At 49.9% G+C, this 20,962-nt stretch overlaps 1 protein-coding gene across 1 annotated transcript in view; it reads right to left on the reverse strand.

The window, feature by feature from the left end:
* ACADL (acyl-CoA dehydrogenase long chain) overlaps positions 1–20,962 on the reverse strand; it is a 563,007-nt gene that overhangs the window by 200,140 nt on the left and 341,905 nt on the right. Inside the window, exon 8 of the mRNA XM_078680576.1 lies at positions 9,124–9,237. Within this exon, the coding sequence (XP_078536702.1) occupies positions 9,124–9,237 (114 nt within the window). The remainder of the gene's footprint in view (positions 1–9,123; positions 9,238–20,962) is intronic.

The following is a 20,962-nucleotide window of genomic DNA, read 5'->3' on the forward strand; positions in this document are numbered from 1 at the left end:
ACCTAGCCATATGCAAATCAGGGGAACAGTCAAGCCCAAACTGCCAGGCCAGGTGTAAGAATTTAAGCTGGATAAGTCAGAGCTGTGAGGGGATGACTAGCACCCATGGGGTGCATACAGGCATCTCTCCAGCTGTTGTCATCTAGTTGCCCCAACCATTCTTCTCAATGTTGAAAAGAGATCAGGAGAGTTAATCCCTATCCCCTTTTCCATCAGGGATGCATTAGGACCTTTGCTTTGCATGGGCTACATTCAAGTAAATGTCCGAGAGAGTCAAGGTGGGACATGAGTGCATGTCGCACTTGTAAATAACAACAACAAAAAATAATGTGCATTTATGCAAGTCAAAATCTGTTTGGAGACCTAGAAAATTATTCACCGCAAGTCTTGTATTACTAATATGCCAATAAGACCATCAAACTTCAAAACGTTCAAGGGCTGGTGTGTGTTGAGGCCAGTTTCCCCACCACAAAGGCTTTTTGACCATATCTTCCGGTCTTACCAGATCCATTTTGGACAGATCTCCATGCAAGACAGACTACTTTAGTGACTTCTGGAAGGCACAATAGGGTAGCCATAAAGTAATACCCACAATAGCCTCTCGACCCACCAGTGCCACTATGGTGTTCTGCATATATCTTTTCTGTAATAATGTTGGTTTCCAGGTGATGATGTCGGGTATCAGAATTTGGGTGGTTGCTATGTTAGATTGTGGAGTTCTGAGAAAAAGCCAGTTGGACCTGGCTGTCTTGTGGAAGGGGTCTCTGTTACTGCTGTTCTTAATAAATCAGCATTCATCACTTCCTTGGATTATGAGCTTTATTCTGAAGAAAGAACTCACTTCCACAGTCACCTCCAACAGGGAGGCAGAATTATGTGACCCACCACTCAACCTGTCATTTATCACCAGGATCTGTGCTGCCCAGTAGTATAGATGTATATCTGCCATGCCTATCCCCGTCATACTGTGATTTTAGGCATTTTCCAAAGGCCAACCAGGAGGGCTGATTTTACCAAAGAAACAAGCAAATGTTCACAAGCAATTCCTTGAACCAGATTTTGAGGAAGGGGCAATTCGGGAGGATGTACAATAGTCGTGGTAGCCCCTTAATTTGATTCTAAAGTCAAGTCTTGAAAATAATCCCCACACTGTGACCTGCATAATACTGGAAAATTGTGGAACATTTTGAAATGCTTGACCACATCCCTAGTTTGTCTACAATGCCTTAATCATTAGGCCAAAACCCTTATCCAATTGGTCAACAACTTTGTCTCAATAACTTGCAGTCAGACACATTTTACAACCCCCAAACACAAGGTACTTAGAATGTACACTACTCCCAGAAACAAAGGAAGCAAGAAGGCATGGCTTAACCGAAGCCCTGGGCTGGTTAGAAACGGACCCCTGCTCAATTGAAAAAATCCATCACCACCCCCTTTTGTACCGCTTTGTTCGCCATAAGTTGGCAGGGTATGCTCAGACGTGAGTCCCTTGCTCACTTTGCCACTGGATTCAAGCAAGCCTGGCTGAAGATGGCTGGAATGCCAGAAACCGGTCCTAGGAAGCTTGTTTCCAGTCCAGGAAAGGCATGGCTTGACAGTTCGGGCTGGACTGTTCCCATGAGGCACAGGGTCATACTGATTTGCATATGGCCATGTCTGAACTGGGGTGGCAGAGTGGGCTAAAGAACGGCGATGGATTAAACCCAGATCTTTTGACTGGGTGTGAGTGTTTGATTTGTTCAGATGCTCCGTCCATCACCACCCCCTTTTGTATCGCTTTGTTCGCCATAAGTTGGCAGGGTATGCTCAGACGTGAGTCCCTTGCTCACTTTGCCACTGGATTCAAGCAAGCCTGGCTGAAGACGGCTAGAATGCCAGAGACCGGTCCTCGGAAACTTGTTTCCAGTCCAGGGAAGGCATGGGTTGACAGTTCAGGCTGGACTGTTCCCCTGAGGCACAGGGTCAGACTGATTTGCATATGGCCATGTCTGACCTGGGGTGGCAGAGAGGGCTAAAGAACGGTGATGGATTAAACCCATATCTTTTGACTGGGTGTGAGTGTTTGATTTGTTCAGATGCTCCGTCCATCACCACCCCCTTTTGTACCGCTTTGTTCGCCATAAGTTGGCAGGGTATGCTCAGATGTGAGTCCCTTGCTCACTTTGCCACTGGATTCAAGCAAGCCTGGCTGAAGATGGCTGGAATGCCAGAAACCGGTCCTAGGAAGCTTGTTTCCGGTCCAGGGAAGGCATGGCTTGGCAGTTCGGGCTGGACTGTTCCCATGAGGCACAGGGTCAGACGGATTTGCATATGGCCATGTCTGAACTGGGGTGGCAGAGTGGGCTAAAGAACGGTGATGGATTAAACCCAGATCTTTTGACTGGGTGTGAGTGTTTGATTTGTTCAGATGCTCTGTCCATCACCACCCCCTTTTGTACCAATTGAAAAAAACAGCGTGCTTTCTCAGTCTGTAAAAACTCAACCAGGAAAAGCCCACATGGATTGATTTGTTAAAGCCAGAAACAGGAGCTTTATACTATGACCTTTTTAAAATTAGCATCACGCTGGACAAGGAATATGAAACATCGATTAATTTTTCGTTGTTTTTTAATCTAACAGCATTTCCAGTGATTCACGTTAGACAAACTACTATTTTCTCCTATCTGATCAGCTACATAATACCTAATTAAAGCACTAAGGCATAAAATGAGCTTTGCATCAATTGATCATGTTTATGAATTTAGTCAGTTGAGTGCATTTTCTGTCAAAATTACTTTCTTTACCTCTTGTTTTCCTTTTTTGGACTGGCTACAGCGGATGTTACAGTTAAAACTACATAGAGAGAGCCATGTTCGACCAAGGCCTCAATCGCAACCACAATCTGGGGCACATAGTGGTCACATGACCTACCTCCGGGTTGCAGCCCATTCAGCTTTTACCACCAGTAGGAACAGGTTCAAGAAAGTCTCAGTCTAGCATCACACGCAAGCGGGCTAAAGGAGGTTACTTGACATTCCACAGCACCTGCCAATCGCAGCAAGTTTTCATTATGCATTTGTGTGACATGTCTATGCTTTGCCTCATGCCTTATACATGGCAATCCAAGTGACATTGTATACGCTCTTTAGATTAATAGGCGATGGTCCGAATGAGAACATGCAAAAAGAATCAATGGGGAAAATATAAACATGCATGATAGTGAGAACTAACATTTGTGGTCATTCGAACACAATGGTGTGTAGCCAAGTGTAATGACTGGCATAATAATGGTAATTTATGTAATATCACTATGTTACTTATTCCACCTCCTGCCCACTCCCTCCAGACACTGGATTTAGTACCAAGGTTGTGGCAGGTGTTATATTCATTTCTTTTTAGGTCGAGCTAGAATACGCATGTGAAGCATGTGTTTAGCTCAACAACTATAGTCATCCGTCTCCTGGGAATCTGAGACAGGGGCCGGGCACGAGCATCGACTTCACCTCGTGGGCGCGCACGCCAAGCCCGGCGCCGTGCATATCCCCTGCCTCAGATTCCCTGAGGTGCGCAAACACACACATGCACACACACACACACAGGCAGGCACACACACGGCAGGCTCACACACGGCAGGCTCACACACGGCAGGCTCACACACGCAGCTCCTCCCCCCCACACACTCACCGGGCTCTTTTGCATTTCCTGCTGTCTCCCGAGACCCGAGTTACTCGCGCTCCGGACGAGCTACGTGCCTACGTCACCGCTAGCCTGCTACAGAGGCGGGGAATCTGCTGGAACTTCGCAGGCTCCTGCCTATCAAAGTAGAGCCCGCCTCTCTTGCCTGCGTTCCACGCCTCGGAAGTTTGGCATCCTGGTTATATGTGATTTGTTTTCAGGGGTGTTGGTCCCATTAAACTTAACTACCTGGTAAGTGTCTAGTTTCATTTCTGCACCATCAGCATTGTTGTATTATGGAATCAGGCCATGTTAAGTTTTTGCCGTAAATTGTTGCTGAGTTGCATCGTAGTCCCTAAAGTGTTGCTTTTTAGGTCTCGCCTGTCGATGCGCATGCGCATCGAGCTTGCGAGACTATTGGGGCTTAACCACTCTTTAACTAACTTGCAAGGAATCGTGGCGATTCCTTGCAGTGCCCGTGACTTTTAAGCTCAATGCGCATGCTCATTGAGCTTAAAAGCGCGTGCACATCAGTTCCCTCAGCCGCACTCCAGTCCCCTGCTGCTTTCACACCCTCTCCCCGCTCCGCCCCCTCCCCTGCCCGCCGTGTCGCATTTCTCCTCCCCCCTCCCCTTATCTGCCTTTCCCTCCGTCTTGTTTTTTTTTGTACCCGCTCCGCCCCCTCCCCTGCCCGCCGTGTCGCATTTCTTTTCTCCTCTTTGCTCCTCCAGCAGTTCTCTGTCACCTTTCCTTCTCTCCTCCCTTGTCCACCTTTTCATTGTTTTTGCCCACCTCTCCTCCAGTTGAACTCTGTCACTAGCTCCTTTCAGCCCCTTCTCATTCCAGTGTTTTCGGGTCCCATCTCATGCTTGGGGTTAAGCTCCCTTTGCCTGCAAATGCACGGGAAAACGGACAGACACGCACCAGGAAACACCACACAGACGCAGTACAAGCATTGATTAATCACTCGCACACATCACGTTTTACTCCTTTGCTAGTGTTCTCGTTGTTTACATCAGAAAGAAACAGACCTTAAAACGATTGAATAATTGACAGAATCCTCAAATATTGTTAATTCCATTGAAGTCTAGTGAAAACGCTGCTCGAAGATGATATGTTGCTAAAATTACCGTAACAAAATCAATCCACTCACTGTAATATTCTTAATGTAATTGTATGTGCTAGCACCAGAAGGTATGGAGTGAAATTACTTAACTTGTGAGTAAACATATTTGTTCACACCCTCTCCCCGCTCCGCCCCCTCCCCTGCCCGCCGTGTCGCATTTCTCCTCCCCCCTCCCCTTATCTGCCTTTCCCTCCGTCTTGTTTTTTTTTTTTACCCGCTCCGCCCCCTCCCCTGCCCGCCGTGTCGCATTTCTTTTCTCCTCTTTGCTCCTCCAGCAGTTCTCTGTCACCTTTCCTTCTCTCCTCCCTTGTCCACCTTTTCATTGTTTTTGCCCACCTCTCCTCCAGTTGAACTCTGTCACTAGCTCCTTTCAGCCCCTTCTCATTCCAGTGTTTTCGGGTCCCATCTCATGCTTGTTATAAAGGGGCTGCCAAAATGCGGACACTCCTCAACCCTCTGCTTCACATGAGACTCTGCGGCTCTCCTGGGACAATAAACCACTCCAGAACAAACATGGAGTTGTCATACGCGGCCATCTATCTCAATTAAAGGCCACATAGCTTCTCTAACCTCTAGGAAAATCTAGCCCTGCTATTTAATTTTGGTGCGGGATTACTGTGTAAAGAAGGTTTGCATAACGTCTCATCTGACTAACTAGTGCTTTAGTTTAGCATTGTATGTGTTTTCATAGGCTTGTGTGTATGTCCTTTAATGCATGTGCATGCTTGTCTTTTTCTGTTCAGTTCCCGTGTCAGTGTGTGCTTACCTGAATTTCCGTTTGTCTAATTTATGTGGCCTTTGTCAACGAGGCAATCCGCTACTCTGTCCAACGTTTATGAAGACGAGACACTCAACCACGCAATGCCACTCACACACACAACGCCACTCACACACGCAACGCCACTCACCCACGCAACGCCACTCAGCCACGCAACGCCACTCAGCCACGCAACGCCACTCACACACGCAACGCCACTCACACACGCAACGCCACTCACACACGCAACGCCACTCAACCACGCAACGCCACTCAACCACGCAACGCCACTCAACCACGCAACGCCACTCAACCACGCAACGCCACTCAACCACGCAACGCCACTCACACACGCAATGCCACTCACACACGCAACGCCACTCAGCCACGCAACGCCACTCACACACGCAACGCCACTCACACACGCAACACCACTCACACACGCAACGCCACTCACACAGGCAACGCCACTCATCCACGCAACACCACTCACACATGCAACGCCACTCAACAACGCAACGCCACTCAACCACGCAACGCCACTCACACATGCAACGCCACTCACACACGCAACGCCACTGAAACAACAGCGCCACTCAAACAACAGCGCCACTCACACACGCAACGCCACTCACACACGCAACGCCACTCACACACGCAACGCCACTCACACACGCAACGCCACTCACACAAACAACGCCACTCACACAAACAACGCCACTCATCCACGCAACGCCACTCATCCACGCAACGCCACTCATCCACGCAACGCCACTCATCCACGCAACGCCACTCATCTATTTGCAAAACGAAAAATGTTAAACTCTTCTATTGCGAGACCTATTGCATTTTCAATGCTTGTTATTAAACCTTTCTAATGTCATCATCGCCTAAATAGTACTGCTGATGATCGATTATAGCCACACCGGGTTTCTTCTTCTCATTAATCACTGCCCCCAAAGCTGGTTATTACTATTTGTTTAAGATCAGCGTGGCGCCCGCCTCACGTCCACCGCGCTTAACCTTAAATCATGGCGGCCCCTTCCGGAGGTCACAGACTGTGCTCAGAGAACTTTTCACTTGCATGTGCACTGCCCTCACAAGCTGCCACGAAAGGCTCTGTCTGCACAGCTCACCACACCCTGCAAAAAGCCTCAGAGTGCTTGAAATGAAAGGATACCAAAGCTACTGCTAGACTGCTACGGCTCTGCAGCATGAATCAGCTCACTGCCTGGCACGGTAAGAGCTTTTCATTCCTTCACATGACTCTAAGGGCTTGAAAAACAACATATCGTGGTTCAGCACAAGTGCAGTGAAAGAGCCGCATGTCACAGGGTATATTGCAGGCAAATGTTATTTGCAATCCCCGCAAACAGCACTGAGCGGAGTTGTTTATCAGAGAGAAATCTTTCTGGGGCATACGTGTTTGGTTTCCACCACACTTTGTTTGTGTAAACTGCGGCGGAGCATTTCTCGGTACCAAGTACTTACTGTGTCTTGTCCCTACTGGAAAATCAGTGTCAGAGCCAACCTTCTCCAGGTCTCAGGCTAAATGCACTGCAGCATAGAGATCCGGTGCATTAGGTTGTTTCCTTTGCAGTGCCTCCCCGGCCACGGACTTTCTTTTGTTCTGTCGGTGCTACACTACCTTCTTCCTGGCTTAGTGCGGCTGCGGAGCATGGCCGGCATCCAGCTTGGTGCAAATGGTGAATTTCGGTCTGCTGAACAAGATAAGTTTATATTTAACCCCTTCAGGAAGCCGTGTCCATGACTGGGGCTTCTGCATACAGAGCGAGAGTTCAGGCTGAAGAGATGTTTACTGTAATTATGGCGGCTGCGTCTTTCGTCAGGCTTAACTTTTAATCTTGTTTTTTTCTCTCACTCTCTACTGTGCTTATATATGTGTCCCACCTTTCTGTTCCTTGCGTGTTCTCTCTTTTCTGCTCTACCGTCCCCTGACTCGACCCTCTCTTTGCCCCCTAACGCTCTTCACCCACTAACCCTCTCTTTGCCCCTCACCCCTTCTAACACTCTCTTCGCCCCTCACCTCAACTAACCCTCTCTTCACGCTATCAGTGACAGTCATGGACTATATGGCAAGCAGCCTTTGTAGCACCCTCACACAAGCCCCGTGTTATGGACAGCGCCTTGCAGTAATAACAGCCGTACTCTCGGCACTGCACAAAGCATGACTAGCACAGTGTGCAGTGGAAGCCACAACACTCACTTGACAGTGCATAGAGGTTGTAACCAAGTACACTGTGCAGTGGTAGCTACTCGGTCACAGTGTGCACTACCAACTTACAAACGCACTGCATCCATCAAGGAGACCACTAGTCACCAAACACTGCTCTGCTGCTGGCTTCGAGGCACCTAGGCGTGTGCACATGATGTCACTCAGTCACACTCTTCCTCCCATTTCTGCTCAATTGTCTTCTCTTCTCCATTTCAGTCTCTTCTCTCTCAACTCCTCCTGCCTCTTGTGGCCCTCCTCGGGTTTGTGTGTTTTCTCATGCGTTTTTTTTCTTTCTCACCACAGTGGTTGTATCCGTGTCCCACCTTTTAGCAGCGCTTTATCTGCACCACAATAGTTGTGTCCCACCTTTCTGCTCATTCCGTGTTCTCCCTTTTCTGTTCTACCACCTTCACACCCAATCCTTTCTTCACCCCCTAACCCTCTCTTCGCCCCCTTACCCCACCTAACTCTCTCTTCATGCTATCTCCCCATCTTCCTTTTACATACGTCTGCCCTTCTCCTCCGTCCCCAAACTGAAGACCGTAAACGAGGGGGCCTCCTCACTCCTCACCAGGCAGAGGTCTGTAAATAACTAGCACAACAGTAGCCCCCCCCCTCCCACACACACGATCCTAGCATCGCCACATCATTACTCAGCACTACACCAGCATCACTCAACACCACCACATTATCACTCAGCACCACCACATTATCACTCAGCACCACTCAGTACCACCACATTATCACGCAGCCTTACCACATTATCACTCAGCCCCACCTCAGCACCACTCAGCACCACCACAACATTACTAAGCAGCACCACTCAACACCAGTCAGCACCACCACATTACCACTCAGTAACACTACATTATCACTCAGCACCACCACAGCACCACTCTGTACCACCACAGCACCATTAAGCACCACAACAGCACCACCACACCATCAGTCAGCACCACCACTGCACCAACACAGCACTGTCACGTAAATACAAAACATGTTGCATTACAAATGCTATAGGTGTCACATTTGCGAAAGTTATAACTATTGGCATTGTAAATGACAAAGCTATTATTTAGCTATTTTCAAAAACACATAAATAAAAAAATTGTCATTTACAAGACCAATAGCTCAAATTTTCCTAATGCGAGACCTATTGCATTGCAAATGCTTGTTTTCACTTTCTTTTGGTTAAAAGTAATCTTGATCATTCATGAATATGACTGCGAGTCAAATTTGACTGTTCTGAGTTGTTCCAACCAATCATAAATACTTTAATAAAGCTGAGTTTACTATGATCAGAAGCAAACACATCAGAGATTGCTTTGACATTAGATTGTTGCTTACCTGTAAATGAGCAATGGTTTTTTCAAAAGCCTTCCTCTGTTTCACATAGTTCCTGGTTTCCTCAAACATGAACTCGCAACTGGCAATAGCCATATCAGCAATCAAAAGTCTTTCCTATAGGAAGAGAATGAAAATATTCAGCAAGGGTAATTAAAAATCTTATAATTATAGATATTCTACATCACTAACCTACATCTCGATCTACGTATGTTCAGATCGAGAGCGTCTTCAACAGAAACACTTTACATTCCAGCACGTCAATTAACACACAGAATATTAATAGTTTGGGTGAGTACATTTACTATTGGAAGTGTGATCCTACAAACGGAAGCTAAGACACAATTACCAACAAGCATTTGCAATGCAATAGATCTCGCATTTGCGAAAGTTTGAGCTATTGGCTTTGTAAATGGCAATGCCTTTCTTTTATGGGTTTGAAAACCTGCAAGCCGTGCGAAAACGGGCCATTTGTATTTATAGTCCTTGCTGATGAGAGGCAAGGCTGGCAGTCTCTTTTGCTGCCAGCTTTGCTTCTTGTAGGCGAGGGCTATGCATGCAGGGTGTATGTGCACCGTTTTTGGGTTTTCGAAACAGGTTAGTGGAGGGCGTTGTCATTTATAATGCCAGTGGCACAGGCTTGGATGCGCCACCTATTATTGCCTAGGAGATGCTTGTTTTGGGTGCTTTATTCTAGGTGATCTGTCCCAGTTGTGAGTGCACTTGTTTTGGGGACTAGTGCTTATTTTTCGCTATTGGGCTTTGGCCTAGAGCACGAGATGGGGGGGGGGGCTGGAGGGGGACAGCCATCTGTGGGAGAAGCAGGTTTCAAAATACAAAGTAAACCCGTACCTGCGGATGATCCATTAAGGCTGTCCGATGCCTTTGAATCAAATCCAAGCATCGAGAGAAGGCGCAACAGACATTGTGTGCCCTCATTGCTGGAACAACTGTAGAATGCTGGAAACTGCAGAGTAGAACAAAGTTAAAAGTCCCTCGCAGCTGATTTACCACCAAACAACGGGTCGGTGTTGCATCGTGGCGGAGCTGCGCCGGTCTTTCATCCTTCTGGGGATGATGGATGGAGTTCCGAAGGGGCAGAGGTGTGAAGTGCAGGGGATCTCGGATGGAAGACGCTTACACATGGGTTCAGAGGTGGGAAAGATGTGGAGGACGGTGGGTGGGTGGGGCTCAGGCCCGGCTCCAGGAATTTTTATTTGGGTGGGCCAAGGGTGCATTTGGGTGGGCCACTGCGGGCTTGATTTGTTGCATATATGTCTAGGCAGGCCTGCTTCAGGGCCCTCCTTTATCTCTTCTTAGTCTTACAAGGCCCAGTAAAACTCACTATTTTCCAAATCTCTTTTTAATGTTATCACTCTCAAAAAGTGTTTTTTCCATGTAATGTTACTTTGATGGGAAGAGGAGGTTTCTGAGGTGGGAGTATCAGGCAAGTGATATTCCTCGGGCTCCCTCTGTGTGAGCCTCAGGGAGAATCCCTCTGCATTACTACCTCTACCTGACCATGGACTCTGCAACACACTCCCTTACAGGCTTGATTAGCCACTATTCCTCTCCAGTGCACCTTATCGCACAGATGACATTGGGCCTCAGCCCCATATCAGGCACCATCAGGCTCCACTTTCATTTTTCTTGGTAAAAACATTAGTAAAATCACCTTCATACTTTAAACATTGAATATAGCAGTACATATAATTAGCAGGCACTTTAAAATATGTTCCACAGTTGCCCTTATGGCCGTGTCTGCTAATTAAATAAACAAAAACAGAAAGGCCATGACAGGGTCGACTTAAGCGCTGATGCGAAAGTCTTTTTTGGCACTGCACCAATAACCTCTTTTCAGCAAATACCTTTACTACCACCTTTCAACAGTGCCCCTCATCCCTCCAGGGCCCCCCTATTGACTTCTTCCTCGGATTCCCCACTGCCACACGCCACAAGTGCCTCTCTTCTCCCCATAGCCCCTACCCCTTATGACCTTTTCCTTGGATTCCCTCACTGCCACCCTCCAACAGTGCCCCTTATCTCTCCGTAGCCCCTCCTATTGAACTCCTAATCTGGCTCCCTCACTACCACTCTCCAAGAGGGCCCCTTATCACTCCATAGCCTCCCCCTATTGACCTCCTCATCAGATTCCCTCACTGCAACCCTCCACCAGTGCCCCTCATCTCTCCGTAGCCCCTCCCCCTCATGACCTCCTCCTCAGACTCCCTCACTACCACCCTCCATCAGTGCCCCTCATCTCTCCCTAGCTCCTCCCTCCACCCCATGACCTCTTCCTCGGATTCCCTCACTGCCACCCTCCACCAGTGCCCCTCATTGCTCCATAGCCCCTCCCACTACCTCCTCCTCGGATTCCCTCACTTCCACCCTCCACCAGCGCCCCTCATCTTTACATAGCCCCTCTCTCATATGCATTTCATTTGTTGTATAGCGCTACTCATATCAGTGTAGTGTGTGTCAGTACTTTACACCACACACACATTATACAGAGACAATGAATCATACAAGTATGTAATTCAGTCTACAGGGAATGTCACATAAACCAATGAGGATTACAAGGTGTAGGAATCACATGTCATCCATACTGGTGGGCAGTATCTTTTAAGAGGGTTTGGTCTGGGGAAACACAACCTTAGGATTTAAAGAGTATTCCATCGGGGTCAGCTTTACTGATAAAATGTATATCTGCCCAAACATACTCATTTTAGCAACATTTTTTTTTTTTAAGTTTTTTTTTTTTTGCAATAAACATCCAAACAGTTCCCCCCAGATCAGCATCATGAACAAAACATATGTGTACAGTTCGTTCATCTCCTGCTGGCCCACGTGGATACTGACAGCTGAAATACTAGCGTAAAAACCCTTGGGATCCAAGGCATATCACAATAACAATAGCGGTCAGACATGCGTTTCCAGCAAGGCACTACTCCAGGGCAAGCCCCCCTTCCACCTCCCCGCTCCCACCACCCTCACTCTCGGATCCCGACTCCTCTGGGGTGAATAGTTCAGCACTAGTGGCATCCGAGTCACTGGTGGACGCACCCACAGCACACATCATCCTCCATGCAAGCAAGTCCTCCTGTAGCCTCTCATCCCTGCGCGTGCGCTGCATGTGCGTTTCCTCAGCCAAGGACCATTCCCTAACATCTCTCAGCCACAACGACATTTCAGGGGCCCTCTATCCCATCCAGGTGATAGCCACCCTCCGTCTTGCCAACACTAGCAACAACTGCAGCATCTTATAGGACAAGTTTCTCTTTCTGGGCTTGGGGACCAGTGCCAATAAACAATGAAGGGGGGCCAAATCGATCCGGAGGCCCGTGACATTCGAATGCGCTCCACCACGGTCTTCCAGAAGTCTCCAACCCGCAGGCACTCCCAGGCCAGATGCAGAAATCCCGCCCCCTCCACTCCACATCTAGGGCAATCGTCCCGCCTGTCCCCAGAAATGCGCCGCAGGGAGACCGGGGTCATATAGGTGCGATGGACAAAGTTGAAATGAATCAATTTTAATTGTGCGTTGCACGACTCCTTACGGGTGAGGGCCCCTATGCGTTTACGCTGCCCCGGATCCAGGGCCACTCCTAACTCATTTTAGCAACATTAGAATGGTGAATGACTGGTGAAGTTCTAACTATATCACAAAACAAAAAAAGCGAAGTTCTAACTATACCATCCATGTTTGTATGCAGCTCTTTGGTGACAGTTCATTGGTCACTGTCCTATGTTAGGATTGTAACTTCTGAACTGCAAGTAACACAAGGATCTCTGTGACAAAGGCAGTAACCCACTGAGCTATCCACATACAATACAGTTCACCTGCATTAAAAAACTATTAACAGACAAATGATTGCTCTCTAGAAGGATCATTAATCACCAGCGTTATCTCGGCATTTTGTATTGTCTTATTGCTGTCCTGCATCAGCCATGATAATGATAATAACTGTTTAAATAAAGCACACACAAAGTATGTGTCCTGCTGGGCCTGTGCAGATTTTAAAAAGAAAAAAATGTAGTAACACATTCTCTACCTACTAAATGAGTCAAACTTTGTGTCACAGCTGATGTGGTAAGCCGCTGCAGGGGTTAGGAAAGGTGACTAGGAATAAACAAACTTCTTTTCTCCTGTGCTGCATAGAAAAAGAAATATCAACGCAGCAGGACAGTAGGCAAAGGTTACCAAAGGTTACCATCGTCAAAGAAAGGATTTGTCGCCTTTCACCATGCAGAGATGAAGGGGTGAAAAAATAAACGCGAAGCCCAGTTAACATTTAAATGGTCTTTAAAGCCCTGTGAAGTACCCGGGTGCGGCTGCCATCATCTCTAAAACTGTCTCTGTGTGCGCGCCCGGGAAGCTGTCTCGACCCAGGCTGACACACACGCCCTCACTGCGAGGGCCAAGGCTCCTGTTTGGGTGGGCCAGGCTCATGTTTGGGTGGGCCTGGCCCACCCAGCCCACCCGGCCCACCCGCTAGAACCAGGCCTGGTGGGGCTACTGGTGTGGTGGATGGGAGGGTGAACAGTCGCTGCATTTATCGCCGTCGATGTGGGCATGAATGGTTTGCCGGGTGATGGAGGAGCAGTGTGGTGACAGACAGTTGAATTCGTTAGCAGTAACGCGCCATTTGGTGGGAAGGGGTGACGTCGGGGTGTTCTTGCATGGCGGGGGAGCTCAGGGGCCAGCGTGTTGAAGTAGATGAGTAGTGCTTGAGTTGCTGGGGTTGTTTCGGATGGTGTGCCTGCGATTGTGGAGGGGCGGGGGGGTGATGGCCTGGGAGACGTGTTGCTTTCGCGTATGTGGGAGAGCAGCTGGAGGTTGGAGGGATAGATTTGGCCACTGGCCGACTTTCTTGTGTGGCACGCACATGCAGGGGGAGTGTGAATTGCAGGTGGATGTCTCGTCCAGTTGGACAGCTGAGCATGGTGGAATACCCAGGGGCAGGGGGTCGAGCACTCATCCTCCAGCTGAATCTTTGTGGAGGTTCAGTGGACGCGCCGTAGTGGGGCTAGGGTTGGCGGGAGTGCACGCCCATGGGCTCTGCCTGAAGGGGCGGTGGGAGGGAGCTCTCCTCGGACGGGTGTCTCTTCCCTCTACACCGCCATGCAGGAGCCGTCAGAGTGTTCCTGGGCTGCTTTTGGTGTGGAGCTTCCGCCCGATCACTGGAATCTGCTTTGGGGAGATGGGGTGCGCCTTCGGCCGGGAGGGAGAGTGCAGCCCTGCGTGTTGCTTAGAGCCGGTGCACATGTTGAGTGGTGCGGTCGAAGCGGTGGGTAGAGCTTCCGTTGGGGGGCGGAAGATGCAGCTTTCTTTGGACGGGATCTCGGTGGAGCGCACCTGCACATGCACTGTTTGTGGACGGTGAATGCGGAGGCCTTGCGGACCTTGACAGGTGTGGGGGAACGCCAGCATGATCATATCTGCATGCGGGAGACTCTTGTGAACAAGTGTGAAGGCGCGGCGACACCGCAGCCTTGCTGATGCTGCTGTTGCCCGTTCCAGTGGCGCTGGTGTTCTTGTCTCGAGGAGAGTGAGGATATGCTGGTGGCATGTTGGCATTCGGCTCCCTGCCTTGCTGGCTGTGCACAGGTCTTTGCAGCAGCGGACGGGCGCGTGAACCTGCTGGGCTGTCCTAGTCTAGGGGCGGAGGAGGTGATGCAACACACCGCGGTTTGTGCTTCGCTTGCAAGGGTCACACATTGAAAGTGACAGATTCGGGGGGTAATTGATTCCCTTTAGGGAAAGAGGTGGGAATTGTGAGATGAACACTCGGGAGACTCCCCGGTCTCCCCCCCTCTTCAGCCCTCGAGCCATGTGCTTCGGCGAGTGTCAAGGAAGGCGTTCCTACTGTTGGGGGTTACGTGTTTGCTTTGAGTCTTGTCGCGTGTGCCTGTGGGTGCGCTTTGGTGGGCACGCACACACGGGTGGGGGATTGCAGGGAGGCTCAGCGCGGTGTTGGTTGTTTGGAGCGGAGATGCGCTCGGTTTGTACTCTGTGTGGTGGGGAGTGAGATTGCTACACTGAATCGTGCCGGCTGTGACATGTATGTATGTGTGCGTGCCCGGGGGGACTCCGGCCTCCGAGCACCCTCCATGCCGCTCCCGGTTGGCTCGTCCACTCCTCCAGCAGGCGCCCGGTGCCAGGACCTGGAGTGACTACCCACCGACTGGGATGCTCGGGCCGTTGGCTGCCAGGTCCTTTTCTGGTGAGTGAGTGGCGACCGTGGATGGCTTGGAGTTTCGGGAGTTCAATGCTGCTGCTGGCTTGCTGGCTGTGGGTCCTGATGCCACCGCAACCAGCATGGATGATCCGGGTGGAGCGGGGCCTGCACAGCTTCCCATCAAATGGGGTGGGTATTGTTGAACTGTGTGGTGTGGCATCTCGTGTTTTCGGCACGAAGAGGCGGTGGACGTGCTGTGTTAAATCCTGCAGTTTGTGAGGTGTTGCGCTGGGATGCTGGCCAGCTCGGCGGGTCAAGTGTGTAGCATTGAGGCATGGCTTTGCTGGACGCGCCCGAGGCTGGGTCAGAAGGGAGGTTTCTTTCTCTATGCGCCAGTCCGGGGCGAGGGCTTCTCTAGCCGAGGGGTTGCATTGTGTGTACACTTCCATGCAGGTGAAGCGGTGTGCCTATTTGTTTGTGCCGGCTCATTCACACAGTTGCGATCGAGACGTCTCCCTATAGATGTGATTGACATGGGCAGCTTGCTGCTTGAATGGGGAGGGGTGGGAGAGAGACGAGCACGCATTGTGGGCGTGCACATTGCCGTGGTCTGCGGCTCGTGCCCAGTGGTGGCGCTTGCAGGCTTCGCCGTGCTCCGGTCGGTGGGTGCTGCGCAGCTCGTGCGGCCCAGGGAGGGGGCCGCCAGGGCAGGGACACATGGCGTGCCGCGGTTTGGAGAGGACTCGGAGGTGGGAGCCACAGAGGTACTCCTGTAGTTGCGGGGGAGGAGCGCTTCGGTGCGCGTTGATGGGCCGGCAACGGGGGCTGCCGTGTCGTGGAGACCAATTTGAGGGGCTGTCTCCGTGGAGCATAGGGGGAGGGAAGGGGTGTCGGCTCCCTTGATGCTGTCCCGCGGCGCCGGGTTGTTGAGCGGTCGCGGCCGCTTGCGGAGCCGGTGCGCCCGCGTTGACCCCCATAGTGGGGGACAGCGAGGGCTCTGGACGTTGGGGATCCGTGCGGCTCCTGCGGCCTCTCGGTCCCTCTGCCCACTGCTGTGCCGGTGGTCGGGCGGGCAGCGGCTTGCTGCTGTTGGGATGCGGCGGTGGGAGGCTCATCCTCAGCGCGGGGGTGGTGGAGAGGGGGGACATGGGGCGTGGTGGTGTGGGACGGTGGTGCGTGCGGAGATGGGCAGTGGCGCTGTCGGGCAGCGAGGCAGAGTGAGCACAATTTGTTGTGTCACCCGGAGGTGAATGTCGAGTGGAGCTTCTGCCACATGGCGCCGGTGGGACGCCCGCTCACGAAACAGAGGGTAGTTGTCTTGGCAGGCCGCCGGGCGCCTCGCATGCTGCTGGGTGCTGCCCCGTCTTCCGGGGCACGTTCACACTGTTGACTCGACCCTGGTTGGCGCGCGCCAGCTGTGCACACTTTGAGGCAGGCGCACGGGCACGTCCAAAGACCACAATCGCGCGTGCCCCGGTCTGTACCACTTGGCAGGAAGACGACAACAATAGATCTCGCTGGTGACAGCGCTTCGCGCTGCATCGCCGGGTGCGAGACCTAAAAACAGCAGGTGCTCAGCACCAGTGAGACCCGGCCCACTTAAAGCCCTGGCTGTACCATTGGTAGCAGAGCCCCGGAAGTGTTGCATTTTGAATTTTGATGAGGGCAGGGCAGAGGCTAGCACGAGCAACTCAGAGTGCATCTCCTTTTCCATCACTGAAACTGAGATAAATAGCTCTGTTCCATTACTGAATAAACTGTGCATATTACATTTAATCTAGGGTTGGCCAGACATTCTTTTTTTTCAAGATGGTAGGGTTGGCCAGACATTCTGCATTTGAGGTGTCTGTCTTGCGTCATGCAAAGAGCTAGTGTGGGTTGCACAATGTTTTCGTTGCCGGACAACAGAGGCAGCTTGTGAAGTCCAGAGATTGGAGCTGAACCTCTTCCTAGCAGGTCCTACATCCGGAAAGGTTTCAGCCCTTTGACAGTTAGCCGATCAGGGAAGTCTTCAGCAGGCTGTACAGTCCCAGCTCTGAGACTGTGAACAAGAGCTGCGAACAACAGGTGTGAGCAGCCAGCGTTTTCTAACATGGTGATAGGTTGGAGAGCTGCAGCAGGATTGTATCAGCATAATGCTGCTTTAGCAACACATTTACCTTTACAAATACAGACACAGATGTGGAATATGTGTACCTGCAGGGAAGAGGTCAAACGCAGAAGGAGACTGGGCATAATTGGGGCAACCACCTCACTCCAGTTCATTACAGACACTGACTCTAGTGCTAAACCTTTTGACAACTAATCATTTATTTCAGGGGTGCCCAGAATGCATCAGGTTATCATACAAAAGTCTAGGGCGAGCTAGAGAGTCTGTATTTACCTCAAGCCATAAACCAGCAGAAGAATGGACCTAAACCAGCACAGGAAGGGATCCCAAACCGGCAGCAGCGCCCCAAAACACATTTGCTAACTGAACTAAGCCAGAGAAGGTGCATTGAGCAAACATGATTTGCCCAAGGTCAAACAATGTGGTTAAGTATGAGACACAGGATTGTAAAGCAGGACTGCTCCTTTCAAGGCCAGTAAAGCTCACACTTAGCACATTTTAGCAAATTTAAGATTAGCGTGGGGCAGCCTTCCACCCGAACTAACATTCAGTGAGTATTTGGTTCAGATCCTGTGTCCTGTCACAGCATCTATCCACCTGTACCCCTTGTTCTCACCCCTAGGACTGTGTCTCTGTGGTGAGTTTGTGCATACAGCGCCAATCAATACCGCACACTGAATGGTGTTGTATCCGAGGCTGCATATGTCATACAACGATAATAAACTACCTTGCCATAAAGGTGTCGCACAATGCTTATTTTGGCGCTATAAAAGCTTCAGAAATGATCTTGGTAGTGAGGGAAGCGGGTCAAAGAGCTTGCGACAGCCCTTCAGGCGTTAGCCAAAGTTTTGGGCTTTTCGAGAAAGTATGTTGCACAAAAGGGGGCCATTTTTGGAATTCATCGCAGTGCATGGGTACAACTTCTTAATTCTACAAATGAAGAACTGTCACGAGGAAGGTTGCTTCTAGGACACTGAGATGTCACGCATAGGCACCCTAAAAACCAAGGGGGTAGCTTAGTCAGTAAGATTTGGGGGTGGAGGGAGGGAGCTTCAGATTTCCAAAGGATCATGTTGGCGCATAATGATAATTCACATTATGCGACAAGCAGGGCGCACCAGAGGGTGAGGAATGCAGCTTTTAAGGGGCGGGGGGCACTGGGTGAGAGAAAGCACATTATTTTGAGAAATAACCAACATTTTTAAAGTCTTTCCAAACAGAGAGGAAGAGACTGTGTGTGTATTTGTCTGTGTGTGTAAACATCCCTGGTGAAATACCACGGACAACTCACCATACTCCTCTGAAAGCACCTGTACCCAACCATATATCATAAAATAGATTTATTAGGAGAGTGTAACACCTCGAACGCCCCTGGAAGGCACGCACCTGCTGATAATACGGAAATGTCACACATAAGTAAATCGAAAACTAATGGTTGTCGCTGACGGTGTAGGAGGACGGACGTGAACAAGGCAAGGGTATTAACATTCTGCGCTTTCTTATCTGCTATTCTATCACTTAAAGTGAAACTTTCTACCAAGGCGAGGTTTTTTTGTCATGAAAAAAATTGGCAGGCCTTCTTACAAACGTAAGTTGTAACTAGAGGTGGAAAACCTGTGCCATGCTCGAGCCTAACCCCTGACTGTGTCTCTTCTCGAGGTCCCTTTGGATTTTCTAGCCCATATCGAGAGATTTCATGTGGCGTCTGAAACTAGGGAACCAGGTTTGAATCTCGGCGCCACCTCAACATCCTGTGATTCTGGGCAAATCACTTAACTTCCTCATGACTAAAAAATGAATGTGGCATGCATAATGAATGGTGGTGGGGCAGGGGCAGCAACGGATCTAAATTCAGGTCTAAAAACGGTGATATAATGTGACGCATTAGAGGAGAAGGTTGTATATGTTAAAGAAAAACACTTTTTTGAATGCTAAAGAGACTGACAAGTTATGTGATGTTTGTTGTAATGACTCGCATAGCAAATGTCTTCAGGGTTTGGATCGCGTACGAGCTCTACGAGCCGAGCCAGACCCTGGGCTCAACTCTCCATGTTCATTCGTTGGCTCGCTCTCCTCTAGTGGTAACAAACGCATGTGTGCACACCCTTGGCACAGAGCCTTCCCCGGCACACGCGTACACTTCTGAGGTACTTACAGATCTGTGGGGACTTGCCATCGCTGCACGACGTCCGACCGAGGGCAGCAGTTGTCACTAGTGGTTCACAAGTGATGCAAGGGGTTTACAGTGAACGAGGAATAGAGGCTCCTAACATCCCCTGCTGGGGCTGCTGCGGCTGTGAGGGCGCCTGACAATCCCGGCCTCGAGGCAGCTGGCATCGCCCTCAGGATCCGTGCCCTTCTCGGCGCTACAGAGCACTCACTGCCCGCCACTGCGCGCTGACGACACCTCAGTTTCTCCTGCCTCGCCCAATACGCCCCTTGCTTCCTTTTGTAGGCGATGGTGAAAATAAACAAGAAACAAGACAGAGCGTGCCGTGCTTGGAGCACGCCTGCGCATTAGAAAAAGAAAGTGAAAACACACTTTAGAAGCAAGTGCGACTTAACAAGCGCGTCCACAAACCCCAATCGCCTGCGTGTGCCCCGGTCTGTCTCCCTTGGGAGGCATCACAACGACAATAGGTCTCTCTGGCGAGACCTAAAAACTGGGAGTGATTTACATGAACACACATTACTGTGGGAAAGTTTGGAAGAGAAGATGTGACCTGGAAGCACATCATCAGAGACTACAGGCAAATAGCTGGGTAGAGCTCAATCGCTAAGCCTCAAGTTTGTGTAATGAGGATATCAAGAACACTTCAAAGGCAGGGATAGCCCTGTTGTCAGCTGCGACAGCAGCCCAGAGGTACCTGAAAGATGCGAAAACTTAATGGTGAGTAGGTGATTCCAGCAAAGCCAAGTGGAGTTGAAGGTTAGCCAAATGCAGTATTCAAAGTAGGAGAATAACGAGATTGCAAGGTCGGGCGAGGAATGTTTGCGTAGCCTTCCTTGAAAATGATTGTGAGAAGTTGAGATTGAGCTCTGTTACGCAGATAAGCAGCCTGCCTGTCGTTGACAAGGTGATGTAGGTTGGAGTGAGAATAAAAAATACTGTGTTCAAAGTTTACAGCTGTGTCAAATGGCAAAAAGCTTGTTGAGCCAAAAAAATACAGATGGGAAGCACCGAAGCACAGAATATAACAAGCGAGGCCCAGGAGTGTGGGATGTTAATGCTTTGAAGGGGAAGCGTCTTCCGTATTTTTCTAAACCGCAGGAGGTTCACAGTAGCTTTCATGGCGATTTGGATGTTGTTCCAGGTCCTGTGTGTTCTGCTTTTTTTATTCTGACACTTCTTTGTCTCTAATCTGCCAATCTCTTGTCTGCTGGTATGACGCAGTCAACCTGAAGTCGATCGTTTCTGTGCAAGGTATACTGAGTTATTTGTGATTGACATGTGATTTAGAGCTTCTTGAAGTTAACATGGGCCTGAAGGGCTTGGAGGGGGCAGTGTAGTTCCTTCAGCACTGGGATAATATGGTCGAACTTAAACACCTTA

This window comes from Lissotriton helveticus, chromosome 3_1, assembly GCF_964261635.1.
Source record: "Lissotriton helveticus chromosome 3_1, aLisHel1.1, whole genome shotgun sequence".
Lineage (NCBI taxonomy): Eukaryota > Metazoa > Chordata > Amphibia > Caudata > Salamandridae > Lissotriton > Lissotriton helveticus.